At 44.9% G+C, this 27,754-nt stretch overlaps 2 protein-coding genes across 4 annotated transcripts in view; both read right to left on the bottom strand.

The window, feature by feature from the left end:
• Nucleotides 1-762: 762 nt before the first annotated feature.
• Nucleotides 763-17,052, bottom strand: LOC144125373 (aldehyde dehydrogenase, mitochondrial-like). Its single transcript, XM_077658698.1, has 12 exons — nt 16,246-17,052; nt 15,955-16,059; nt 14,320-14,460; nt 14,142-14,221; nt 12,769-12,880; nt 11,996-12,238; nt 8,863-8,965; nt 7,418-7,602; nt 4,140-4,304; nt 3,485-3,642; nt 2,324-2,438; nt 763-951 (listed from the first exon to the last, which is right to left on the bottom strand). The coding sequence occupies exons 1-12, from the start codon at nt 16,363-16,365 to the stop codon at nt 919-921; spliced, it is 1,560 nt and encodes a 519-aa protein (XP_077514824.1). The 5' UTR covers nt 16,366-17,052; the 3' UTR covers nt 763-918.
• A 1,068-nt stretch (nt 17,053-18,120) lies between these two features.
• Zn72D (Zinc-finger protein 72D) overlaps nt 18,121-27,754 on the bottom strand; it is a 46,715-nt gene continuing 37,081 nt past the window's right edge. For all 3 annotated transcript variants that reach the window (XR_013313377.1, XM_077658695.1, XM_077658696.1), the window contains 4 exons: nt 26,053-26,164; nt 25,872-25,969; nt 21,306-21,438; nt 18,121-18,855 (listed from right to left, as the gene is read on the bottom strand). Coding sequence is in view for 2 of the 3 variants with exons in the window: in XM_077658695.1 (XP_077514821.1) it covers nt 18,767-18,855; nt 21,306-21,438; nt 25,872-25,969; nt 26,053-26,164 (432 nt within the window). In the remaining variant the exon portion in view is untranslated. The remainder of the gene's footprint in view (nt 18,856-21,305; nt 21,439-25,871; nt 25,970-26,052; nt 26,165-27,754) is intronic.

The following is a 27,754-nucleotide window of genomic DNA, read 5'->3' as shown; positions in this document are numbered from 1 at the left end:
ACACGAAAAATGCTGGCCAGTTTCATTTGGTGCTGACAGGACGTGTGTGCATGGGCATGCATGCAGCTTGCGTATCAGTGGTAGATGACACATTAAAAGTGAATCACTAAAGGGATGTTTGCCACATGCACACATGGAATGCCTCAAAAATACCCATGTTCTGGGAAGAAATAGCTTCAATACAATGCAGTAAAAAAAAAATGCATCAACAGCAGCTCTGAGCAGAAGAGCATCAAAGAGATATCACAGCATGTATAACGGGTGGCAAGCGAATTTGGTTACGCCATTTCATTCTCAATTGTTTTGGCCACCGGTGCAACAAGTGCTACCACTTGTGATTTCAACAAAATTTTACTTAGCATTGCCAGTGCTTAAAAGGATGCTCAGATTCAAGGATTGGTGGTCCAGTGAGATATCTCCAAGGTCTGAGAATGTGATGCTAGTTTTAAAAAAAATTGTTTATGTGGAACAGGCCTCTAAATGTGCCTGAAGAATGCGAGCATAGGCACATGTATGTAGTACAGTTTGCCAAGTGCGAACTGCGCAGGCAAAAGCACAGCATATAATTAAGGAGTAAAAATCTTGCAGTGAAATTGTTTTTTTACAATATTTAAATACAAGAACACATACTACATAGTACATACTAACATGAGGTGCTGAATTACACAACGCTATGGTTATGCTATAAATACAAATGTGAAATCAAACCTGACTGAATTTTACTCACTTACAACTAGAAAGTGAAACACTAAATGTCTTGGGTAATGTTTCAGATTGGCAGTTGACAATTTATTGAGCATTACAGGCATGACTACAAAAGGGATTCCTGCAACAGGAAAACAGGTGCATATGAACGCTGATACAACGACTGGTATAAAAAGTAACGTATAATATGGTGTAGAATGCCAGCTCAGCTTATTAGCTGTTCTTCTGGCCCATCTTGATTATCACCTGCAGAAACAGAAGTAATATGCATTTATATTAATTTGTGCAAAGTACCTTCATACCATTTTCATGCTATGCTATGAGTTCGAAGGGAACAGAAAATTTGTTCACTTTATCAGAAGTTCGTCTTAACAAAGTGCCCCCCCAAAAAAAGACACTCGAGCATGCTAAGTGTGTCCAAATATGTGTTACATGAAAACAATAAATAAAATGACCTTGCAGTGAGAGATAATTACGAATGGTACATATATGGCACTATGCATGAATTGAGGTGAATAATGAGGGCATGAAACAAAGTCACATTATCTTGCTTGATAACGGCGTTGATCTAGTTTTATTTTCACAGCCACTTTTCCGCTCTCTCTCTTTTCCACAGTGACTGCTATTTGTTTGCATGTTTTTTGCACCCGATTTGATTTTTTGAGGCTGTGAGCACACTGAAGGTGCCCAGCTGCATAGCTGTGCATCTCTCTCTTGTCTCGCTCCTTCCTCAGCATAACTGTTATTGACTCTGCGAGCAGGCACACCATGCATCTTTACATCTGCTGCAGGTAGTGCCCATGTGACGCAGATATTGCGACATTGTGCCAGTTAAAAATTTGGCTCTCAACTGTTTAAGCCCTAAGTCAATGAGCAGGTCTACTCCGTGCCTATGCACCTTCGCTGGTGGCAGCACTTGGCACACAAGATGCCAAGATCTGGCATCTCTTCGCCGTGCACAGGCAGGAGCGAAGGTGCCTTGCCGGCAAGAATACTTCCTTGCGAGGAAGCGTGCCCCTGCAAGACAGCTCCTCCGCACAAAGGCACGAAGTTGCATGGAAGCTATCTTGTCGGGGTGCACCTTCTTGCTAGGAGCGTTTTGTGCATTTTTCCTATGCTCAACAGTGCCGTGCAGACGCCCTGTGAGTGCCTTTGTGTGGGATTAACGGCAGCAACTGCGAAAGTTTGTCTATGGGGAGCCAACCAAATTGTTGCACATTCTTCATCTTATCCGCAAATTCATCTTAACAAAGTTTGTCTTATAGGGAGTTTATGTATATACCACTTCCACCGTGTATAGCATAATGGTAGTATTATTTTATATGTGCACTGCTGGAGGAAATGATTTAAATGTGCACATGGATGAAGTAAACAGGCCAGAGGTTACCCATAAAGTGTAACTAAAATTCTGTTTATTGAATGAAACATCCTAACTAACTGAATAAGGTTGTGTAGTGAAGAAACTGAAGTAAAAAGATTGCATATTGTATGCCACATATTACCTTCAAAAACAAACACTTGTACAAGCACACAGCATTCACCAAAACACAAAGGCAATGCACAAGAATGGTGCGTACCAAATCAACAGAAGTCTAAGGCACACGTGTGATCAGCTTACCGATTTCACTTCAGTGTAGGCTTCCAAACCATACTCTCCAAGTTCACGACCGATACCAGACATCTTGTAGCCTCCAAAGGGAACTTGTGCAGTGAGTACATCATAGCAGTTTACCCTGGGAAAAAAAAAAAAGCTAAACAAACTTGCTCAAGAAACAGCGCTGAAATTTCATGTACCGCTTAAAGGACCATATACACCTAATATTAGTCGCATGCTTTCTTTCAAATGATGTGTTAAGGCTGTTTCACTCGGTGCGATGCACCCAAAAAAAGTGCGGCCCAGTCGCACTGTTGTTGCGATACCAAACGCAGCCGCTAGTTCACATGCTAATGATTTCAGTCAGTGTGGCATGAGTGGCTTTTCATAGGCAAGAAATGCTTCGGCGAATGTAAATGTCAAACACCTTTATGCATCTATTTTATAATTGTGACTAAATCTATTGAGCTGTCGTTCATTTTTATGTTCGATAAACAATTTCAGGGTTTTTTGTGCTCGTTAATAGATACGCAGCTGCAAGCAGCCAGCCTCCCTTGAAATCCTATTGGTTGATGGCTGGGCTGTTCGCAACGATTGCATCGATGGTGTGGCAGTGTGGCCAACTCTGAAAGTCTGTCGCAAAGGGTTTGTGGAGGCACGCATGTGCAGAGCGGCCTTGTGAAAAAAGGCAGACTGAAGGAGGCAGGAAGGAGACCGGGGGAGCGGTTTCTTAAATTCATATCTCCCCTAAAATGTACTCCCTTTGCAAAAGAAACCGAGCAACGTGGTTTGCTTCTTGGCTGTACTGTGGAGCCCTTACAGCACCCATATGGACCTAAACGTGCTGAAAGGTGAGGACAAAGGTTCTCCTGACCCTATACGGATTTACAGCTCGAGGGCTGCCACAGGCACCCCACCACATGGATAAGTAACCCCATTGATCGGCTACTTTTGGCAGAGGCTGTAATGTTCAGGCAGATCCCATTGCATTTTCTGCAAGCACACTGGTCGGCGATAGTTTGGCACCTATTATAGTTGCGTGGAGCACAAGGTATTATAGCAAGTGCAAAAGGCGGAGCTCAACAGAAGGCATGGTGAAACTGCCATACCAGTCATGCTGTTCACAGGCTGCCTAAATGAAACAGCAGAGACAGATGTGAGTAATGCGCTCTCTGCAATACCTACCACACAGTGCCAGCCTTGATCCCCGAAGAGAAGTGCAGCGCTTTCTCAATGTCTCGCGTGAACAGGCTTGCAGCCAGACCATATTCAGTACGGTTTGCACGTTCAATCAATTCGTCTACGTTGTCAAAACGAAGGATCTGCATCACAGGGCCAAAAATCTGCAAAAAATAAAAAAATAATGTTAGCTGAATTCAGCCAAAGAGGCTGAGGTGAAGTTAAGGTAAGTTTTCATTACCATCTTCCTCTGCTTCACCCACAGCCAAAGTATACACAAAAGAACAAAACAAAAGAGCTGAAATTGCAAGTGAATCAATAACCTTTCCTTACAACGAAAAAAATAATACAGAACAGCGACATCTTGATTTGCCACATTTTCATGCATTTAAACTTACTGCTGCCACTACTGCTCACTACTTTTTTTTTTACTTAACTTCACACACTACACAGTGACAAAGAGATAGGCCGAGACCAACAATGACAGAGCTTGGCCATGATCAAACCAAGAGAGATCACAACCATATGCATCCTGTAGACAACATGAGTGAAGAAAAGCTCCATGCTTTGCATATTATCTCCCAATATTTCATGTTATGTAAGCTCTACAGTACTACCAAATGGATGGCATGAAACAGAGAATGAAGATCACAGGCCACACCTCTTCTCTTGCGATGCGCATGCCATCTTTAACTTCCGAGAAAACTGTTGGTTGAACAAAGTATCCCTGCGATCCATGCCTGGCTCCACCGCATAGCAGCCGGGCCCCCTCTGTTTTGCCACTATCAATCAGGTTCAATATCTTGCCCAGCTGTTCCTGGTCAACCTGCATGTGCATGCAACGAGAACACACCAACTTTTATTACTCATGGCAAAGTGAATGTCAACAAACATTAATACTTCCCAGGTGTGCCCACATAAATACTTTGAAAATTACAGAAATGCACTTAAGTCTGCCTTTCTCCCTCCACCTTTTATTTCTTTTTATTTTTTGTTATTTGAAGTTTAGTTTTTTTATTTTTACTGCCTTTTCTTAATTTGTTTTGTTTTTCTTTTCTATTTTTTTCAATTTATTTTTTACTAATTATGTAACACTTCTGACGCATTTACATTGTTTATCATTAAAACCTGCTTCAAAGAGCATTTAGTTTCATAAATTAAATTACATTAATTACCTAATTACAATTCACCAACCAAACTTTTTTCATTTCAAGATTACTCACGCACTACCTAACACAATTAAACTTTTGCACATTTATCTCCACAGAATGACATAATAGTGTGGACAAAATTTGCGGACACTTTTTGCTGACGCGACAGAACCATTTAATGCTTTCGCATTAATAACAACGACACAGCATGTCTATGTCCTCTGTTCAAATGAGCCTGCAACCCTGGTTTGGTGCAGCTTATTTTCCAGAGGAATAAAGTAATAGAGCTTGCACTACGACACCAGCGCAAACATATTTTGCTTAATAATCTAGACAAGATTAAGAAAGTTCTGCCCTCATATTTTTCATTTATACTGCATTTACTCAAGTAATGCAAGTTTTATTTTACCGAGATTGAAGTGAAAAAGTCACCCATCATGTTATGATTGAATGCAGAGACAAAGGTACACTATGCTATATTAACTCTCATAATGACTAATGAGTCATATAGATCAGCCTTAATTCATCTTTGCCAAGTGGAAAAAGAAAAAGGAAGTGCTTCGAACCACGTTCAACTAAGGCAACCGGCATAGTGAATGACTTATCGAGCAGCGGCAGAGCACCAAGTGAGATTTCAACACTTTGTCCCAAGGAAAGCACGACAGAACATATGAAAAGTTACAAGTTCCGCAGATACCCTGAACTCCTCGCATGCTGTCCTTTGAATTGGTACGTGATGCACTTCTTGGCGACATTGCATTGGCATGCTGCTGCACAATTTTTTAGGCTAGCTCTGAAGTGTAGTCAGTGCAGTGATGGCGTGATGGCAGTCTATGCTTAGCTTCATCTAGGCCTTATCTGAGAACCTTTTGCGCGGCTCTCTTGAAAGGTTCACTTTCCTATGAAGACAAGCTATAGGAAAACCACTTTCCTTGCACTGCAGCCTGGTCCCTCGATGTACTTTTTCCCCCCCGTTTTGCACCTTCAAAGACTACTCTTGCGTTACAACAGTGCTTATGTAACATTCAGGGAAACTATTTTGCTCCAAAGTGCGTAACTTGCCGATGCCAGCCTGACTTTTTTTTTTTCCATTGTTCATTACCAGCACTGATCTCCTGCAGGTCTGTTGCCTGTGTGTTTACTTGCTGCTCCCTCAGTGGCCCTTTACAGGGCAGAAGGTAAAAATAAAAGAGATGGTGCAAAACGCCTTACCCACCCTCAGATTGAATACATCACTGCCACTTGCTTCAACTGTCCTGAAGATGCACTTTGCACCGTCTAACCACGAGTTCTGGGAACACCGTAATGCTGGGCTTTTTAGGGGGAAGCTTTAGCTCAGGCTGCAGTGCAGTTTTCCTCATCAAATTTACAATGCAGGAATACTTGTTGGGCTAGTTGGTTAGCATCCATGTTAGCAGCACACTAGGGACAAGGCACAAGAACCTCGTCAGCACCTTGCCCAGGAATGCAGGAATGTTTAGTTTTAGTGAATAACTACTACCCTCAGCTCAGCTTGATACAAGATGTTCCTGGAAATTGCTGAGGAGTATGTATATATTTGAAAACAAATTTTTACAGCTTTTTAGCTTTGCTGAATTTGTGTTCGATTTGGAAAATTATAGTACTGCACGAAGTCATACTTGAAACAACTTTTTTCTTTTTTAACCGTTCTTAACAGGCATGACTTACTCAATTTTTACATTTTTTTCTTTGCAATGATGCATGTGGTCTGTATTTTTGCACTACATACTCTTATCATCCATTTTGTTAAGAGGAAAAAAAATATCATTAAGCGTCTTAAAATTTCACTTCCACCAGCCCACAGCATTCAATTTTTGGTTGTCGCAGTGACGTGCAAATAAAATAATTTCTTGACCCAAGATAAGGCATGCTGAAATTGCACAGCTCAGCGGACTGTGGTGTGGTCATGACCTATTTGCTACCAGCAAATGAGACTTCCTTGACACTGTATAAGTAGTCCACTAAGCCACTAAGGTGACACTATGTAAATGAGATTTTCCTAACAGCCTGGGATTCATGAGTGTAGTGTTGAAAACTTTGCATGACCTGCAGACAGCATGCATTTCACCCCGAGCACTGTAAGCTCTTAGGAGTCTTGGCTCATGATGATTTCCATAAAGGAACTGACACTGACCATAAACTCATAGATGCTAGGCTTTCTTTGCCAAAGTGCTTGCTATTGTAGTAAGAATATTACAATTTGATGCTCTTGTTCGAGATGTGACAAACAAGTCCAGAAAACATTTTAATCAAAATTAAACCTGTTGTCCAGACAAATATGCTCCAATTTTAAACGAAATCAACCAGGAGATGGACATAAAACATTTTAATCAAAATTAAACCTGTTGTCCAGACAAATATGCTCCAATTTTAAACGAAATCAACCAGGAGATGGACATGAAGATGGAATTGAAAATGCACAAAAGAACATAACAGAGCCAAAAAGCATTACTCGATTAGCATACTACACATGGAACATCCATTAACATCATTAAACACGTATAAACTTTGTGCACATGCAGCATTTCCAGCATGAGAGTACATTTACAAGCATGCACTCTTGAAGTACAATTTTTGAAGATGAAAAAATTCAGTGAATAAAATAGAAGAACAGCTCAGTCTGCAGCTGTGTACAAACCTGCAGCAATTTTCAGCAAATTTTTAAGGCACATGTACGTTCTTAAACCCTGAAAACAGATAACCAACAACAACCAAGATGTCTGCATGCAAAACAGTCATGAAAGCAGAGCAGCAAAGCGTGGCACACCTGAGGCCCCTGTGTGGTGTTGGCATCAAAGGGATCACCAAGGACTCTCTGCTTGGCGAGTTCCACACTGCGAGCCACAAAGTCATCGTAGATCGCCCCCTCCACAAAGATGCGTGAACCAGCACAGCAGCACTGGCCTTGGTTGAAGAACAACCCGAAATGTGACGTCTCTATGGCCTCGTCCACTGCAGTATCAACAAGCACAGATGGCATTGGTCCAATGTTTAGAGAAGTCCCCCAAAATGGAGCAGCTTTGTAATAAAGCAAAGCAACAGAAGAGGCTAGCTGGTATTGCATTACTCTGCTGCTTGAATGTGCTGAGTGGTGACAAGGATGAAACAAGACGACTGGACGTGGTGCAACTATCAACCAACAATGCTCAGTAATGACTCCTGTTTCCCTTGATATGCCCATGCTTTTCAAATAAAATGTCAGTTGATAGTTGCGCCACATCCAGTTGTCTTGTGCTATCACCACTCGGTGCATTCAAGCAACAGGTTTGTAATAAGGGAGTACCATATTTTCGAGATTCTGAGAACCCACCCCCTCTTTTCATTAAAGGATTTACACCTTTTTCTTTTTTTTTTTTGTGAGGAAGAGCACGGAGGAAAGCCACCAAGCTTGCTTGTTCACTCTGTCTTCAACTCTGAGCTGTCTGAGCCGCTTTGCGGTGAAGCACTTGTGCGGCAGAGCGGCAGAGCCAACCCTTGCGAGTTAAACACTCCGTATGTTCTTTGTGGTCCCCTGTCTGTCTTGCGGAGACATTGCAGCCGGATATGGCAATTGGCGTTGGACCTTGCCTCTATGACCACATCTTCATCCACGTGTTTTCTCCATAACTGTGTTCCCCGAATAGCATAGCAGGCTGATGGTGGTAGGTTCAGCACCATGTTTTGCCCCCTATGAATGGGCCCCCTTGTCAGCCGAAGCAGCTTGCTCAGCTTCATGTCATCTGTGTGTGATTAGCAGTATAAATGTCCGTGGAGCACCCGAAACACCGGATTCACCATTCTGGCCCAAGCACATAGCCATTACAACCTGCCGCCCATGAGAGCTGGTGCCATGTGCACCTCCCCATGTTCCAGCACTCGCCGTGAAAACTCAAAGCACAGACTGCTGACTATTGTGGGTGAATGCCCTGCGCAGTTCCGCATCGATAGTAAATATGTAGATACCCTACAGTGGTGCACTCGCCGTGAAAACTCAAAGCACGGGCTGCTGACTATTGTGGGTGAATGTCCTGCGCAGTTTGGCATCGGCAGTAAACATGTCGATACCCTACAGTGGTCAAGTCAAGTTTCACTTTAAACCAAGACTGAGAATTCTCATTTTATGCCCAAGATAACCCTGTAACAGGCCGAACTGTTAAATACATAACACTGGTTCATAAGTTACTTCTACAGCAAGATTACTAGCCAAGAGTTCAGACACCATAGATCACTCACAGTCAGCATCCTTGAAAACAATGTTGGGGCTCTTGCCACCCAGTTCCAATGTGACCTTCTTGAGGTTTGACTTGGCAGCAGTCTCCATCACTAACTTGCCAACCTTAAAAAAAACAAAAAAAAACGAGATGGCATATTGATGCACAGCGCGATTCACATGACAAGAATGGGGACAAGAAGACTCCCCATGCTTTCTCTGAATGCAAGCCAATGCATGTGTTATCTGTTTTGCAAATAACCTCAGTAATATGTGACATTCTCATAGCAAAGCAAGCTTTTTAAATTTCAGAATAAACCACTCCCTGGCATTTCATGGCAAGCACAGCGTCTGCATGTTTTGAAATTTCACCTCTTTGGACTTCAATGCCCAACACCTGTTCTCATCTACATAAGTGTTTTCTACTAGGCTGTCAGAAGCTGCTTGTGGCTTTACAGTAGCTATGTAAAATACAATACTTTTGAATAGCTGGCAGGCCTGCTGTATGTGAGATGCCACCTTGCATGTCAATCACCATCAAGTAATGCAAACAAAAAAGTGCAAGCAATATAAGCATCAAGAACCTTTGACACTGCTGCCTTTCAGTATGGCAGGGAACTTAAGAATGGTGCAGTCATGTGGTTTACAGTGCATAGGTATGCGAATATCCGAAACTCCTAATAGTCTGCAGATAGTATTTAATATTTGATTCAATCTACATCGCACTTTCACTGTTCGAGCTATGCAAACCCTTTAAATGTTCAGATATTAAGAATTTCTTGTTTATCTGAACTCGCAGCAAAACACTGCGGTATTTCCAAACTGCTGTATCTTGCAGTTGCCACTTGAGCTAATGTGCTCGTTCCTTTATGGAATTGAATGCCAGCATGTGGTAACGCTAGGCCTTGCATAGAATCAATGCACTGACGGCCATCGAGAGCGTGCACGTCATCGCCTTGTGCCACGATGCAGTTGACAACTGGCTGTGAACTTGAATGGCAGCAATCCTCTCGGTTTTGATCACTGTGAATGAGACGTGGCGTGCAGAGGCGGCCCGGCTTGTGGAGGATAGCGGAAGGGGCGAAACTGTGGCCCTCATGCGCTCCTGTGGTTGTTCCGTGACAACAGCTTTGATCGTTCCCAATTTTTGTTGCAATCTAGCAACTACATATTTGAGACCACATAGGACAAGGAAAAAGTGTACCACACCTAGAGACATCAGGTTCAAAGCCAACCAGCATGACTTCACCACGTACAGCGGTACAGGGCGACCTGCGCGCCGGCACGTCCAACGGCATGATTTCGTCTTCGCACCTTCGGTTCATAACAGTGTTTACATGGGCTCATCATGGGGCTTGAAGTCTGGCAAAATCGACACGCGAGGGATAAGTGGGCTACATGCTGTTATAGTGTTGTCGCGAACGCTACATTAAGGGTGGCATTCCAGAACCGGCGCTTTATGTACTCGGGCGTCGAGAGGGAACTTGGAAGTGATCCCGCCCGTGCTGCAACTCAAGTAGCTCCTTTTTGTGCCAGTTTTGCAAGCAGTCTTGATGCGTTTTGCCAACAGCGCCTCTTGCCTTTCTGATAATCGATACATCACTCCTCCTAAGGAGGTATCTGGCCACCTTAAAATGCTTCATGACAGCATTCAGGAGGCTCCTCTGTCATGTAAGCATTAAGCCAAACTGTAATATTGGACTTTTTCAATGAAGGCAACATTCGTCCAAAGAATTGTACTCAAGATAATTGTAAAAAATATATTAGTCTATGCAATGAAGCTTATTACTGTTACTACAATATAATTATCCCTCCCTTATTTGATGCTCGATTTGTTTGTTTACAATCTTTTTGTGGCTGTGTTTTGTGTAGAAGTGTCTAGTTTGAACTACCTGTACTGATATTCAAAATTATTCAAAAATATTCGATTTGCACCCAATTTTTATTATTCGTGTCTGTTTTGCCACCAAATGTTTTGATTTTCGCATACCGCTAGTTTACACCTCTTTAACACCAATAATCAGCATTCTGGCTGGTCACCTTAAACAGAACTGCCAGCTGTACATTTAAAATTTGCCTTTGGTCAAGTTGCTAGAGCTCTCGTGTAGTTCACGTCTGCACCATTAACAGGAATTCAGGACAGTGCCCAGCCAGTGCCGCTAAGCCGAGCAGCCTATCACGTTCTAATCTGCAGCCACTCTGTCATTATCTAACTTAGGTCACGGGAAATGACAACAGGCTACTTTTTACTGTTCAAAGCCATGCACCATGTGGTGGCAGCCAAGGGAACTAGAAGCACTTACCCCGAATTCCTGGTAATGAGTTTTGGCATGCAAAATCAGATTTTAAGCACCAATGCCTAGTGCTCAAAGCACACATCAGTAACCATATCCAGCCTTCAGTGACAATGCTACAAAAAACAAGCACACAGCAACTAAAGTTAAGTAAAGGCCCACACCAGTTAAAGCTAAACTGATAGCTGCAGTAGAAAATGGCACTAATGTCTAGCTGTGCATTACCATTTAATGAAAGCTAGATTGAAATGATGGTGGCGATGTTAGGAGTTGGGCAGTACTGCAGGGTCAGCCTCACAGTAATAAAGTCAGGAACTGTCCTGCCTGTGCCATGCAATAAAAAAAGCTTTTTTTAGCCTTTTCTTTCAAACCAAAATGTTCACTGCAACATCAGTTCTGTGAAAATAGGAATGCAAAGGTAAAAAAAAATTTCAGCAGCTTAACAACAAACAGTATTCTGAGTAGTGTTTCATTCTGATCATGGTATGCATGGAGGCAAAATTGCAAAGATTTCAAAGGGGAAATTTTATGAAACAGTTACAAGATTTGCCTTGAAATCTAAAACCTTCCAGTACATGTACACGTCAGAGTCGGGATAAAATGTCACAAGTGGGAGAAGCAATCTGCCAGTTTGTGCATTAGAAATCTGATGAGCTGGACAACGTATACACTGGGCAACGCGTGGCTTTCACAGCAGAGAGTGCAGCATTGATATTGGGAAACAATGGCACTATTTTTTATACTATATGTTAGATGACACTGAGTACCACCCGCTGCAAACATTTCGCGCTTGCAGGTACTGTTTTGCAACAAAATACACTGGCATTTTTTTCTCTTGCAAAGGGCTGAAGAAAGGCCTTACCTCTGTGGAGCCTGTAAAAGCAATCTTGTCAACGTCCTTGTGAGCTGCGATGGCAGCTCCTGCCGTGGGACCCATGCCAGGCACGATATTTACCACACCAGCTGGGAAGCCGGCCTCAGCCACGAGAGAAGCCACATGCAGAGCCGACAGCGGAGTCTGTTCAGCTGGCTTCATCACCACTGTGTTGCCCATGGCAAGAGCAGGGCCTAGCTTCCAGGCCTGCATCAATGCTGGGAAATTCCACTGCAAGGCACAACAACACAAAAGCACTAAAGCATTGAACTGACAAAATGGCAACAATGCAGATTTCAAAGAAAAGCAACAGTTAGTGGTTTCTAAAGCATGATTCCATCCTGCAGTTTGTAAGTTTCTAGGCTGCACCATCAGTATGCTGCATAGCAAAAAAGCTCAAGAATTTTATGGGAAGTCAATAATCTGACACACTAACACATACTTGTGTAAACCTTGTAAGTACAATTAATTTTACATTTCTGTTAACTGCACACTGTGTCAGCTTTACAACATAGAACTTGTCTATCAGTCACACAGCAAGGTAGAGGCAGAAACGCATGTTTTTCAGTCACAAAAATAGCAGCAGCTCTTCTTTGCCCAAACAGACTTGGATCCTCATCTTATGGCATTGAACCTGAAGTGCACCTTACGCCGCATTCTGTATTGCAACATGATGTGCAATAAGTGCCAGAATAGGTTCAATGAATGCGGCTCTCGTGCAACTCTAGTGCTGCTTCCCCTGTGACAATACACAGACTTACAGGAATAACCTGCCCACACACTCCGACAGGCTCGTGGCGTGTGTAAGCAAAAAAGCTGCCATCAAGAGGGATAGTTTTTCCATGGTTCTTGTCAGCATAGCCGGCATAGTACCTGCAGCGCAAAGAAGGCATCTTTTGAGCACTGTTTCTTTCCAGAAATTTCTAAAGCTATTGTGTACATGAGAAGATGGTTTGGTTGGTTAGTGGGGTTTAACATCCCAAAGAGACTCGGGCTATGAGGGAAGCTTAGTGGAGGGAAAGGGGTTTACAGCACAGACAAAAACACAGGAAAAAACGAGGTGACAGAACTGGGAAGTTCTGTCACTTTACGGGATATCAGTTGTTTTGATTTCTTCTTACATTATCCTGCCATTCTGTTTTGTTGATATGAGCGGCTGCTGTATATAACCGACTGAGCCTGAGTTGTTAGTGCTCTGTTCTGTCACCTCATTTCTTCCTGTCATTGTCTATCTGCGCTGTAAACCCCTTTCAGTTTGCACCAACTAGCCAGCAAAAACGTTCTCGCTAGTGGAGGGCTCTGGATAATTTCGACCACCTGGCGTTCTTTAACATATGCTGACAGAAGAGGAGCGAAGTAAATGTGATTATGGGTACGATGAGCTCCATACTGGCACACTTTGTAGCAGCACATAGAGGCAACAGCACTTATCATACAGCAAACATCTTAAGAAAAAAAGAATATTTAGAATTAATAGCAAGATACCTGGCAGCGATAACTGAATGAGTGGCAGCAACGGATCACAACAGGTATGTTTGCTGGCACTAGTCCCACAACAGGTGCTGCACAAATTAAAAACAATTCTGCCAATTGTTCCGGGCTGTTGAGTCAGTATTTTGGGGATTAATTGCTTTTAAGGTGAGCGCTGCCCGTTTGTGATGTCACTTACACATGTCAGTGGCAAAAGCTATGTCTTGCTGACCAGGGCAGTGTAAAGTGAGTGGATGCGACAAGAGGGTTGCACGTGTGTGTGTGGAGGTGAGAGGGCACTGTCAGGCTGTAAAGATAAGTGTAGCTGGGAAAATCAGTTTGGCAGGTTATTCTGCAGTGCAAGAGGGCAATTCTCAAGCATACAGATAAGTCTATATGATAACATCACTGACATGCAATTCTTGCAAGCTCAGTTCCTGCTGGATTAATCTGTAGCAAAGCGTGCTATTCTCCATACGAGTGTAAAGAATGGTTTCAGACGGGAGCTGCGGAGTGTGTCATTAAAGACTGCTGTTGTGACTTTATTGGCGCTCAATCCACAGCAGAAATGTCTCCTTATTAATAACGAGAGAAGCACATGAGGCTGCATTAAAACAAGTTGAAATGGAAGTAAAAAGCCAGTGGTGCACTAAAGCACAGTTACCTGAGGCATTTGATGACAAGTGGCAGGTCAATGTTGTAAGCGTCTGCAAACGGCTTTCCATTGTCCAGCGTTTCCAAGCTCTGCTCCAAAAATACGATACAGCATTCTTGGAGCAATTCCGAACAGACACAGTGCCTGCTTTCTAAGAAAAAAACCTAATACGAAAGTCCAAACTCACAGCAATGAGACAACGATCTCGTTCAATGAGATCGGCGAGGCGATTAAGCAGGACGCCGCGGTCTGAGGCATCCATCGTGCGCCATTCAGATCCCAATTCAAATGCCTTCCTGGCTGCTTGCACAGCTTTGTCCACATCAGCCTGTGAGAGAAACCATTTGCAATTCAAGCACTCATTCACTGACTAGCTATGCTCTAGTTCAGAAGTTGACAAAGTATTTCTAGGCGACTGGCCCAAGGCAAGCTTCTTCAAATTATGTAACTATGGATCTGTACTGTAAATGAAAACACTAGAAATTAGACATCCCAGCAAGGGATAATTAATGTGAGTTATATGTTAATGAATTCTGAAACCAAACAATAACTGGCAAAAATATAGGTTAAATATAGCTTATCAGAAGAGTAGCACTTGACTATATCGCATTTCATTGTTTATCATATGTATTACATGCCTGCATTGCTTTTGAAAGATTAACAGCAGCAGGAAGAAGGGAGGGGGTTGAAACAAAATTTTACGCTCTCGAAGAGCAGTAAAATGATGTCATCTGAATTGATATTAACAATGCTGCCTGGTAGAAAATTCCAATCTCAGACTATACAAATTAACAAAATAAAATGAGGAAGGTCTGTTTCAAAAAAGGACTTCTAGACATACAAGAGAGGCCCTGTCTGAGCATATTTATGACATCTTTATTTGTCTCAATTTATGCCTGTTTTTTTCATTTCATTGTAAACTATGTTTGCCTTCTTTCATGCCAAGTTTTATGACATAATGACCAAGTAAAAAACCAAACTGCTCTGGTCTGTTTTCTCTGGAACAAGCTTGAGCGCACATTTCAGGCCACAGGGTTTCTTTCTTGCTATGTAAAAGAGGTCCGGAAGCAGCCTTGACATTACAAAGCTCAGAGGGATGAGGGAGAAAGTACCCTTCACTCTCCAAATATTTCGATTGCTGGCAATCCCATACAAGATGCACTTGAAGGCTCAGAAGCAAACTTGCTAGCCTGCTACTTTTAAAATGGATGACCGATTGCCACTTGCCTCTAGAAGGCAGGCATAGAAGCAATTGGCATTAATAATTTTGCCTGCCTTAATTCTAAGAAGGCAGGCAAAATCATTAATGTCAGGTGCTGTGATGTGTTGTTCATTACAACAGTAGTGATAATCTACCAACCATTTACACATCACATCTCTTCAGCACATGCCCTTTTCTGTGATAACCATGGTGCATCTCCACTAACACGCTTCTGTATGAGCAGCTCTTTAGGTATTTTTTTTTTCTGCAGAACTTTCAAAATGCAGCAGAAATACATTTGTAACAATACTGTGTCGTCTGACTGCCCGACTCAAAAGAGTTTCTGGCGTTCAGTGGTTTAAAAGTGAAATCAAGGCGAAACGTAAAGAAGCAGCAATACTGAACAACTGCTGCTTCACTTTTTCAATTTTTTTTGCAGGCCAACTGAAAGGTCAAGGCGCTCAGCCATTTGACGTCTTCATAACATAATCCAGTCGACTTAATTTTCCGAGCGAACAACGAAATGATGAACACCCCGCCAGCCCCCACAAGCTTCCTACACACTGCAAAGTTAGCTACACATCAGAATCTGATAAAGGTGTCATGTTGTAACGTTCTTACCTTATCACCTTCCTGCACTTGCGCAATTATTTCTCCTGTGGTTGGATTAACAGTAGGGAACGTCTTTCCCGAGATAGAGTTGTGCCATTCATTGTTAATAAATATCTGCAGAAAGAACAAAATGAAACAGGGTGAACAATTAACATGACCATATCCCCAACACTGAAACAGTATTTTGGAATAGGGAACTATCGCGCAGGTTCGTTGTACACGCGAGTTCGTTTTACACGCAAGTTCGTTTTATCTCGTGGTCCACTTACGGTAAAGCGTACTACGCCTCCAGGTTCTTACCTTAGTGTAATTGACGTCCGGGTTTCGAACTGGCTCAACAGCAACGGCGGCGGTGGATTGATGGAGCACGCCGCATCGCCTAACCAGCGATAAATTACGCGCTGCCGCTCGGAGCAACATGACTGTCAACGCCCCGCGTCTGTTCTCTGAACCGCACGGATGCCGAGTCAACAGCTGCCAGCGGACAGGAGCGCTCTTTTAAATTGCAATTTACACCGTCAACTGACAGCAAAACGAGCGCGCAGCACAGCCGCTCGATCGCACCCGGCTCAGCAGCTGTAATCGCGGCAGAGCTCTATGCGCGGCAGCATCCGCCTTGGCAGCTGTTGCAGTTGATACGACACCTATCGGCGCGTATCCGGCCAATCCGGCTACCGGACGTATCTGCTGCAAGTTCTGTTGGTTCTGTGCAATTCGAGACACACGCTGCTACAAGCCTACCGGCGTCAGCAGCTCATCGTTTGCTCGTTTCCAGCCGCTTTAGAGCGCTAAAGATAGAAGCGAGCGCAGACACATAAGCCAGCGTAGTTCCACTCCTAGCGGTCGCCGTCAGCCTGTTCATTGCAAATATTTACGCAAAGGAAGGAGAGCGCGGATCGTTCTGATTAGCTCTTAAAAAGGTTTTGTGCCGAAAGCGAACTGCTTATACACCTCATAACAAGCTCGAAGACGGGTGTAAAGCTCACGCTTGTATACAAACTATGCAGGCACGAAGTTCCCGCATGCAGTTTCCACAGTTCGTCACGCGCCACTCGTTTTTTACGCACCAGCACTTCGCCATTTAGTACGTAGCAGGCAACCCGAGCCTACATGCATCACCGGCGCACGTGACTGGTCTGGTGGGCGTAACACGACGCAACGCTCGTAACGTGCGCCGGCATCGCGCAGTACAGCAGTCCAAATACAAAAACGCCTGTGTGCTGTAACGGTGTTAGCTCACGTTAAAGAACTCCAGTGGGTCTAAATGCAGAGCACCCCCGCACCAACTACGGTGTCCTCCGTAATGTGTGCTTCGCTTCGAGACGTTGAAACCCACTAACAATTTATACGGTCAGCCTACTTTCAAAGTGACGCAATAAGAGCGAAGGTCGTTCCCATTTCTTGAGCGAAAAAAAAAAAAAAAACGCCGAACTTTTCATAATGGGGGAGGGGTCGGTTCACACCAGGGCGTCATATGCGCATAACTGGATCCCGGAAATCCGACGAAACGTTGGTCCAACGTGTTCAACTGCCCTTTTTGTAGAGACGCAGTCTTCTTCCACCAGCTGAAACGTGAACCCGCCGTCAAAAGTTACGACGCACAACCTGCTAAACATTTCATGCATGTACAAATTTGTATACTAATGTATTGTAGGTCGTGCGCAACAGGGATGAAATTAGTTTTTTTTTGCAACTACTGCGTCCCATAATCTTTCAACTGCCAGGTGTAGATTTCAGATTTTTCCCGAATACTGCAATCCTCTCCACACCAATGGATTTGGAAACTCCAGCACTGCAAACGCATCCGTAATTCCCTGTATATCCTTTATAAACTATTCTGCGCAGTTCGCACAGCTAACTGCAGGTACCTCTAAAGGACGCTTGAGAAAAAAGATCGAAACACTGGAAACCAATTCTCATTACTCATTGAAAAAGCAGCTCGCTCATGTATGCGAGTCCTAAAAGGGCCCAAAGACTTGGGAAGCCCACTGCTCTATTGAAATTCTCAACATTGGGCTGCGGTGGCCGTATTCCAAGCCTGCGGTACAGAGGAAAGGAATACGGTACTCTGAACTTGTCTGGTGACTAGTTTGGAAACACCCGCACCACCACATTATTCATGCAGTTCCATGTGGAAGACGTGCAACCTGCATGGAAGAACACAAAACGAAGGCATTCACAACGGCAAATCTTTATTCGTGCCCAGCACAAACTTTTTCAAAACACGCCATCCATCACTGGTTTTTCCTTTTTTTTTTTCTTACAACCAAACTCAAACCATGTTTGCCTTTAGGAGTTCTATTTTTTTCCGTTCAGTCTTCAAAACAAGTCACAAAACAAAAGCAATGTGGGAAGGGTGAGGAGTCCAGCCTGATGCACCGAAGTAAAGCAAAGGTATATAACAGAAATGATGTGTTGCTAATGAACACATTAAACACAACAGAAGAGAAAAGAGAATGGCAGCACTGCCGTCAATTTTGGAAGCTACAGCAATGCTGGGGTCGACACGGTAGAGATCGCACAAGCACAGAAAAAGGAGGGGAACAGGGCGGCAGGCTGGAATGAGTTGTTCCACTGGCCTCACTCAGTATCCAAAGTTTTGACCGCTGTCCCTTGAGAGGAGCACACAGACACCACAAAAGATGGAAAGCTTAAGAAAGTGCTACAGGCGTTTCTCCACTAGCAGTGATGACGGGATTCCTGGGGGAGCTGGGGTGTTAAATACTGTGCTAGTGAAGTGTGCAAATCGGGCATCAATGGTCACTCCCCCCACAAGCTTCGCATCAGGGAAGAAGCTGCCCGCTGCTGCTGGTGTTTACTATCAGGCCTTGGCTGCTGGCGGAGGATCACTTTTAGGTGCGGCTGCTGCTGGTGTGGCTTCATCCTTTTTGTCCTTCTTGCCATCAGCACCTGGGGGAAGCAAAACAAGCACACACTGCCTTCAGTCACTGCCCCCTGCAGGACGCCAGTTACTGGTCACAAGCCTGCCACTGGTACAGCGGAAACAGCATGAGGAAATGTTCCACTGTGACACGACAGTAATAAGACACACATGCTGCGAGTTTTCAGTTTGCTCTGTTGCGGTTATTTCAAACTTCAGTTACCACGCATTACCAGACAAAGATAATTAAGCTACTACAGCCGAGCCCACTTATAACAAACATGAGCGTCACGCGGCGTCCGTTCGTTATATCCCGAAGTTCGTAGTAAGTGGACCACAGCTTAAGAGTTGCTTGTGAAAACACAAAATTTTTTCTTTGTGAAAAAGTTCGTGATGGACGTCTGTTTTTGCAGAGTCCGCCATCACGAATTGTTACCAGAGACCGAGATTTGAAAGAAGCCAACGAAACGTCTGCACCGCAATAAGAGTGACAAAAGCGCGTGGCAGGGTAGACTTGCAACGTGCACAAGCGGCAATCAAGCTATACAAATGCACAGCACCAGCGGAGAGACCAATGAGGGGTGTCCGTGAGCGTCAGCGCAGTGACCTCTTGGCTCCCACGAAAGGATTACTTCACGGAGCGTGGCCTCCAAAATCAGCACCGGCGGCGGCACGGTTGATCGCGGAGGCCACGCACGGATTTGCGAGAGAGAGATAGGAGAGAGGAGCGGAGTTGCGAGGAGGGGCGGGAGGGCAATCTTGGAAGGCGCGTCAGCAGGTAAAGGGTAGCTAGCTTGAGAGTGGCAAGAAACGGGGTGGGCAGTTCACCTGCGATGAGGCTCGGGAGAGAGAGAGAGATAAAACATTTATTATTTCATTGAAGTGTTCTACGAGTCAGGTAGGCAGACTCCTCAGTTCAGGACTCCAGTGACTTGGGTGGATGCCTGGACCAGTCTGATGATGCGACACTGGTCCTTCAGACCATTGCTGGTCAGGGCTGCCTCCCACTGCTCGTATGATGTCTGTAATGCTTTTAGATGAAGTGGTTTTTGGGGAAAACACACCGTGCGCCAGGTGCACAAAGGGGTCGGAGGCAGGTTATCTCGCATCGCGGCGCCGGGTTTACGCCGTCTGTTCACTGTAATCGATCAGAAGGGCTTAATGACGTTCGTTATACATGTGATTTTGTGCCACTGAAATAATGTATATTTTGACGGTCGCGCAGGTCTCGCTTGTTATAAGCGAAAGTTCGTCTTAAGATGGGCCGTTATATGTGGGCTTGACTGTAGTACCGTATTTTTTGGTACTTTGAATGATAAGAGTGACTGAGAATCGGTTATCATAATATACACTATATTTAATAAAATATGGACTGAAACAGCAGCACCAAACTACATTTCTGAGGTGCTGAGACATGTAATGAGTGAAAGACAAATCCCATAACAAACCGTTCCTGTTCACTAGCCCTAAATGGCTTTCACTGAACTGTTACGGTCCATGGGCTATGAATCAGCGAGTGTCAACAGGTTGCCTACTAAAGCTGCAGATAATTGCGTGTCATATAGTGAAATTTCGATACAACAAACGTCACGGGACTGCCGAAATCTTTCGTTATACTGAAATATCGTAACAATGAGACTCTGAAATCAAAGTTAGTACAGTAAAAAATCGTCAATTCAAACTCAAAGGGACCAGAAAAAATGTTAAAATTATCGAATGATCTCGACAACCCCGAAACAACCTTCAAGGACTGTTTGCATCACTCTAAATTTATTGCGCGCATACTGTTGGGAGCACTGAAGCAGAACTGCTCCAATATTATAAAAGCCTCCCACACCCTTTGCAGTGCAACACGGTGCAGATCTACCGTTGCCGCGTCACATCCACCATCAGTGGTACCACTGTGTGTGGATGCTTCAACGCACGAACAGCGAACGGCATGTAACGAGCGTGCAGTTTCGGCGCATTTGTAGAATGGAACCGAAGGAAATGGCTCAGCAGTGCCAAATCAGCGAGAAAACAAGAATGGGTAAAGAAAACAGTGACGCGCCAACCAGCTTTTTGAAACTGTGCTCAGCTCGGTTAGGTCGGCCGGTAGCATCCAGGCTGATCGAGCCGCTGTTGCTGCAGGCTGGCGTGAAGCTCAGAAAAGCAAAACTGAAACTAAGTGGTCTGACTGTTCTCGGAGACTGGGCCGTTCGCACGTCATCATGCCTTCTCTTTGAGCGTTAAACTGCGGTCACTTGTTCATAACCTGGGCGCTAGCAGAACTCAGTCAAGCACTTGAGTCAGCACCACGTGAAACTTGGCAGCATAGTTGAGCACATGCAATAGCAAAAGTACAAAGAAAAATAAGGCAGCAAGTGTGGCAAGGCGTCATTACAAAAATACCATGAGCCATGTGCTTTGCACAATCTTCTCAGGCAGCAAGTGACCCCTGCACTAAACAGTAAGGGGGGGGGGGGGGGGGGGGGCTCACCCTCATGGTCGGCAGCCTCGCCATCCCGCCTGCGCTTGCGGTTCAGCAGGTTGCGGGCAAACTTGGGTGGTGGCAATGGGTCCATGCCCAGAACTTTGTGTATCTGGCGGAAGGCTACCAGGCGCAAGGCATGCTGCGAAGAAGAGAGGGAAAATGAAAATCCAAATGTAGTGGTCCCACTTACACCAGTTAGACCTCGTTGCAACACCATACAAACTCTTGTGAAAGCAGTATATTTAAAATCAGGAGTGCATACTCCAGGTACAACACAAATACAAAATACAGTAAAAGCTCTTTAATTTCCAACTCTAAGGGGAGCGGAAAATTGTTTGAATTAAGTCAAGTTCGAATTATCGAATGGGCGCTAGAATGAGTGGTCATTGCGCTCCGCTGCGCGGGCAGAATTTGAAGCAGACACATCTAGACCCATTGAGCTAGGCGCTGCTACAGGTTTGTGGCGTGCGATTCTGAGAATTAAATTCATGCAGTTCTATTGGAAAATGAAATAAATTGATCAGCCAGTTATGCACCAGAAACAAGTACTGGAATGCACTCGTGTGAGCAGCGAGCGTTAGTGCTGGAATATAGGACACTATGCTCCAAAACTTGTTTATTTACGGGGAAGGGTTGTCAAAATTAAAATTAATCAGTGGTGTGCATTCGCTTGTGTTTCTTGTCGAGACTCCATCAGCATCATCTGCAGCTTGCCCAAGAGCTCCAGCGCAACATCCAAGTTCCCATTGGCAGAGAAGTAGCATGCTGCACATCGAGTGCCGACGCCACATCACATGCACTTGGCAGTGGCATAGGCCCACCACCGCAGTCGGACTCATCACTGTAGGCTGTGCACACCGCACGTGAGCCCGGTGTCATTTACTGAAAGCATGTAGCCTCAATTATATCGGCGTCACTCAAGCGCTCCCTCTTCGCACTGCAGTCCACGTAGCTCGCGGCACTAACAAAACTCATCACGGTGGCACTTGAACCGCCATACTGCGTTGTGTACATCACTTGTGTACATCACTTGTGTACGTTGTGTGCACCACGTTGTGTACATCAGCGACGCAGGCAAGTGCTCCGGCAGTGCTCCTGCTATGGCATGCACCGGAACGTGGGCTCTGTGAGCCTCGTGCACTTGGGTTTTTGTTCTTTTCCACTCTTTTACATCTCTGGTAAATTTGGAGCGTGTTTTACTGGCTATGAGTCAACTACTGTTTACGAGGAGTGATGTCAGCCAGTGGCTGATATCACCCGGGCGTCAGTTCGAATTAACGAGCTTTTTCTGTATAACAAAAATATGGATGTAACGAAAAAAAAAACCTGACTTTTTTCAACTTCGTTATATCCAGGTTTATCTGTATTACGTCATGCAACTTTTTGCCGAGAGCAATAAAGAAGTTGCTAGAACGTATGCCATTGGTTTCTCATGATGTCAAGCTATGCAATAAGCATAAAATTATGCTGCCTGGAGAAATTGAGTTGGAGGGTTTTGCTTCAAATTCACATAACTCAACTTCCTTGGCAGGCAGGATGATAATTTTACCCTTATTACATAGCTTGATGTCGTGAGGGACCAACGGCATGCATTCTAGCAACTTCCCTACAACAAGATTTTTTTAAAGCTCTCGGCAAAAAGTTACCAAACATTACACAAGGGCACAAGGAATTATTTTCATATATTCGGAATCAGCATGCAAAAACACGTTCCCTGAAGATTTCCTAATTGTGACACCATTATTTTTTTTTGCAGACCATCTTTACTCATAAATTAGAGCTGTCAGACACACGTGAGCAGGCATACATCAAATCAAATCTCACTGAGCGCAAACTTGATGAACAAAGCCACACAAACAAAATATTCGGGAAGCAGAAGATAACGAGCAATCAGCTGACAAAGAAACTTAGTCTGTCAAGAAAGCTTGGTGTCTCATTCACATTATGTGACTGAAGATCAAATTTAGAGGAATAATGCATGCAAATGCTGCTGGACTACTGCCAAGTACCGAATTTACATGCAGCAATGCGACCACGAATATAACATGAAGGGGGCAGTTCAGACTTGACACGAAAATGAAAATTATGCCGAATGTTTCGGTGAACTTCAAAAATTCTAAAAAATTGAGAGTTTGAAATAGAAAAATCTTTTTGAGAACAAACTGACAGCAACGGAGGATGTCAGTTACTATAAAAAGATCCTAGTTAACTAGACACTGTAGAATCTCAGTGATACGAATTTCGCGAAATCCCCCGGCCAGAGTGCATTGTGTACAATGTGCGGAATTTCGGACGCTCTCTCCCTCGCCTCTACGGATGATATGAACATGCGAGCGCAAATCACCCACGTCGCGATCGCTAATCATGCGGTACACACCGCGCGCAGTGAGCGGCGCTGTGCGGCCGGCCCGCACATCGCCAAAAGGTCGTGATTGCTAATCGCGCGGTACGCACCACGAGTAGCGGGGGTGGTGCACAGCCCGCACATCGCCAAAGTCTAATCACACGATACGCACCGCGTGCAGTGGGCGGCGGTGCGCAGCCCGCACATCACCAAAATCGCGATCGCTAATCGCGCGCTATGCAGCACGTGCAGTGAGCGGCGGTGCGCGGTCCACACATCACTAAAGTCGTGATCGCTAATCGCGCTGCACGCACCACGAGTAGCAAGGGGCGGTGCACGGCCCGCACATCGCCAAAGTCGCGATCGCTAATCGCGCTGCATGCACCACGAGTAGCGAGAGGTGGTGCACGGCCACCCGCACATCGCCAAGGTTGAGATCACTAATCGCACAGTACGCACCGCGAGTAGCGAGTTGTGGCCGCACAGTAGTGAATAACTCCCGTCAGCCGAAAACAGATCCGTGTGAATGCATTTTTCATGCTTCTCCATACAAATTTTGTTCGTTTGGATAATAAAAAATTTAGGATGATATGAATTTTTTTGTGACCCCGTGCGATTCTTATCACCGAGATTCTACTGAAACTAGAATTCACCAACACTGTAAATAGGACAGTCTGCTGGTCGTTAATAAGAAATAGGGAATTCGAAGCCATAAAAAAAAAAATTGGCTGTGGTTTAGCTCTGGTTAAGCCTGGAGTGACGCGATAGCTACAGCTGGCTGAGTGGAACTTGGTCACGTGACCAACCATGTGACGAGCCACACGATCAGCCACGGCGCCGCGCCGCCGGCAGCTACTCCGCACCAGGTGACCAACCACGCTGAAGGCTCGAAATGCTACCGTAATGTAGCTATTGCTACAAAAAAAAAAAAAAAAAAACATTTCTCAGAAACTTTGCAGCGCGAGGAAATCCAGCATTTTTTCCTGTGCAAAAAACCGAAACAGTGCATGAGGTGTGCAGTAAGCTCAGCGAAGGCGCTAAGTTCGCTTGATCACGCATCACAATGGCTGTAATGCCAAATTTGCACTGCCTGCATTACTGTGCCGTGTGATGCATTTTCTTTTGTTCCGTCACTCCCAAAAGCGAATATGCAGTCAGCAATGACTATCCTTTGAAGGAAAAGAATGTGCACAGCGTGATATAACAATTCCAAATGGGCACAGTAGGAACCGCAGCATTCATCAGTGGATGCTGCACTCACGTCGAGCTTCGTGCACACCTCATGCGGTCAGTTTCATTCTTGTGCGAAAAATTAAGAGCTTGATTTCCTCATGCTGCAGAGCTTTAGAGTACTCTTCTTTGTTTCGAATACTGATGTGGCATCGTTTTGTCCATGCCTTCAAACTCCCCATTGGCACTTACCACCAGACTTAAAAGTTAATTACCGAATTTTTGTTGACATTACATTTAGTTTGTTTCTGAAAAGTTCGCTTGAATTCCCCATATAAACGCGATTAGGTTGTTCAAGTGAACTACAGCAGAGGTCCTGAGAGCTCTGAAAAAAAAAAAAAAAAAGACTTCAAGCAGGAAATATGGAAACAATGAATGCGATGACATTATACAAGAGAGAACACTTCAGAAATACGTGAGACACCACTGCGAGCGAGCGTAGCAAAGCCCCTGACGCCTTAACGCATGCAGTCCCCCATGCAGGAGCAGGCAGGAGCAGCTGCCAATGCCACCATGCTACCGCTATTTCATGGTACCCAATTCTGCATTTGTTCACAATTTCCCCAACTCCCCTCAACTCTCAGTGCCGTTCCTTTCTCAACGGCCTGTGCTGCCTTCTCTCCGCATTCCCACCTGCCCTATGCTGGGTGCACCGCACAGTCACAAGGTTGACAAAAAGTTTACTTCTCTTAGCAGCCGGGGAGTCCTGTGGCATAAGTAGATGTAGCTATCATCAGGAGCGAGGGGAAAAAGATCTGTTATATTACCATTTTCTTAGTGTAATATGAGGTGTGTTCTGAAACCGATGAACTAAAGAAAAAAAAAAAAAACTTGCGGCACATTCGTATAAATACAGTGTGTACTAAACACACCTGAGGCGAACTGATAAAATGCATGAACATGCCACGTCTGCATTATGGGACCGCCACTCACAGTGTTGCCGCACCCACTACTTCAGTGTTCAAGTCGCAAATCAACAGCCCAGGCAGGGTACCTACCTGGGCACTGGCAGTTATGTCCTCCCGAGCTTGGTCAGTGAGCCCAGCCAGAGCGTCCACAGGCTCCCGCTCACAGGGGTCCAGCAGGCCAGGGCTCCCTGAAGAAGTGCACACGTGCTTCTCAATAACTGCAGTGACAGTGGGAAACAAAGCAGATGCGACCAAACGGAACAGGACTCACCTGGCAGAAGAATGCCACCGGCCACAGCCTCCAGGACACGTCGCAGGGCGTCACCAGGTGCCAGTGGCTGGCTGGCACTGCTCAGCACTTTCTCCACTAGAAGTTCAAGCGCCTGCACGCAATACACAAGGGGGAATGCATTCATCGCCCAACAATGGTGCCACAAAAACCATTGTTAATAAGGCAGGAAACCCGGGAAATCGATGCAAAGAGGAATGCGTTAGCATGTTGGCTCCGATTCGTGAGTGCAGTCTCGTGGTGCCCTCTTTGTGCAGCGATGAAAACTAGCGCATGCAGCACGAATTTGTGGCACCCTCCATTTGCTACTGCACAAACTAGTGTCACAGCACGAAAGCTGGCAGTTTATCATGTAGGGAGAAAGGCTTCCTGGCATGTTTTTCAATTTGTTCAAAATGAGACAAGTTCGATGAACTATTTCATCAAGTACAGTAAAAGCTCGTTAATTCGAACTCGAAGGGGACTAGAAAATTGTTCGAATTATCGAATGGGTGCTAGAATGAGCGGTTATAGCACCCCACTGCGTGGGCAGAACCCGAAGCAGTCGCATCTAGACTCGTTATCGCGAGCTAGGCGCTACTACATGTTTTGTGGCGGGCATATTCTTAGAATTAAATTCATCCGGTCCTAATGGCAAATGAAACAAATTGATCGGCCAGTTATGCACCAGAAACAAGTACTGGAATGCATTCGCGTGAGCAGCTAGCTTTAGTGCTGGAATATAGGATGCTATTTATGCCCCCAAAACATGTTTATTTCAGGGGAAGGGGTGTCAAAATTAAAAGTAATCGGCGAAGTGCATTTGCTTGCGTTTCTTCTGCCGAGACTCCATCAGCATCATCTGCAGCTAGCCCAAAGCTCTTGTGCAACGCGAGAGTACTCACGGACAGAGAAGTGGCGAGCTGTAACATCCAGCGCCGACACTACTTTATGTGCACTTGGCGGTGGCACAGTCTCGTCGCCGCCATCGGACTTATCACTGTCTGCTGTTCTCACTGCATGTGAGCCCTGTGAATTCTGCTAGGAGCATGCAGCCTCAATTATATCGGTGTCACTCAAGGGCTCCACCTCCATGCTGCTGTCCACGTAGCTTGCGCTCGCGGCACCAACAAAAGCCGTCATCGCCCGAACCGCCATACTACGCTGTTTACACCACGTGATTGCAACCCAGCGACCGCAGCACAACGAAAACCTGGAACGGCTCGCACCTAAGCATAATCGGCGCGGGCGGGTGCTCTAGCAGCGAAAACCTGCTACAGCATGCACCGGAACGCGGGCTCCGTGAGCCTCGTGAACCCGGCTTTTTTTTGTTTTCCATTGTTTTACATCTCTTGTAAATTTGGAGCGCGTTTTACTTGCTATGGGCCAACTTCTATCTACGAGGAGCGGTGTCAGCCAGTGGCTCCTAGCTCGAATTAACCGTAGTAGATGCTGACTTGTTTGAATTATGAGTTTTCCTCCATTGAAATACACAGGGCTGTGCCGGGACCCGGGCATCAGTTCAAATTAACCGTAAGTTAGAATTAATGAGCTTTTACTGTACTACCAAATGTAGGCTTCAAATCAGCTCAGTGTCCGAACTTTGGCTCGCATGTACAAGCACACAAAGATCAAAGAAATGTGCCAGTAAGTATCAAGACTACCCGTGTTGCTTCATACTCCATCTTATGATAATGACCTCGCA

This window comes from Amblyomma americanum, chromosome 3, assembly GCF_052857255.1.
Source record: "Amblyomma americanum isolate KBUSLIRL-KWMA chromosome 3, ASM5285725v1, whole genome shotgun sequence".
NCBI classification, from domain to species: domain Eukaryota; kingdom Metazoa; phylum Arthropoda; class Arachnida; order Ixodida; family Ixodidae; genus Amblyomma; species Amblyomma americanum.
This window is presented reverse-complemented; position numbering and strand designations above follow the sequence as displayed.

Excerpts from the sequence above, each read along its gene's own strand:
- LOC144125373 (XM_077658698.1), bottom strand. The coding sequence starts at position 16,365 with ATGTTGCTCCGAGCGGCAGCGCGTAATTTATCGCTGGTTAGGCGATGC. Across the intron at positions 12,881-14,141 it reads CTTGTCATCAAATGCCTCAG|GTACTATGCCGGCTATGCTG; the intron begins GTAACTGTGCTT and ends TTTGCGCTGCAG. Across the intron at positions 952-2,323 it reads CCTACACTGAAGTGAAATCG|GTGATAATCAAGATGGGCCA; the intron begins GTAAGCTGATCA and ends CTGTTTCTGCAG.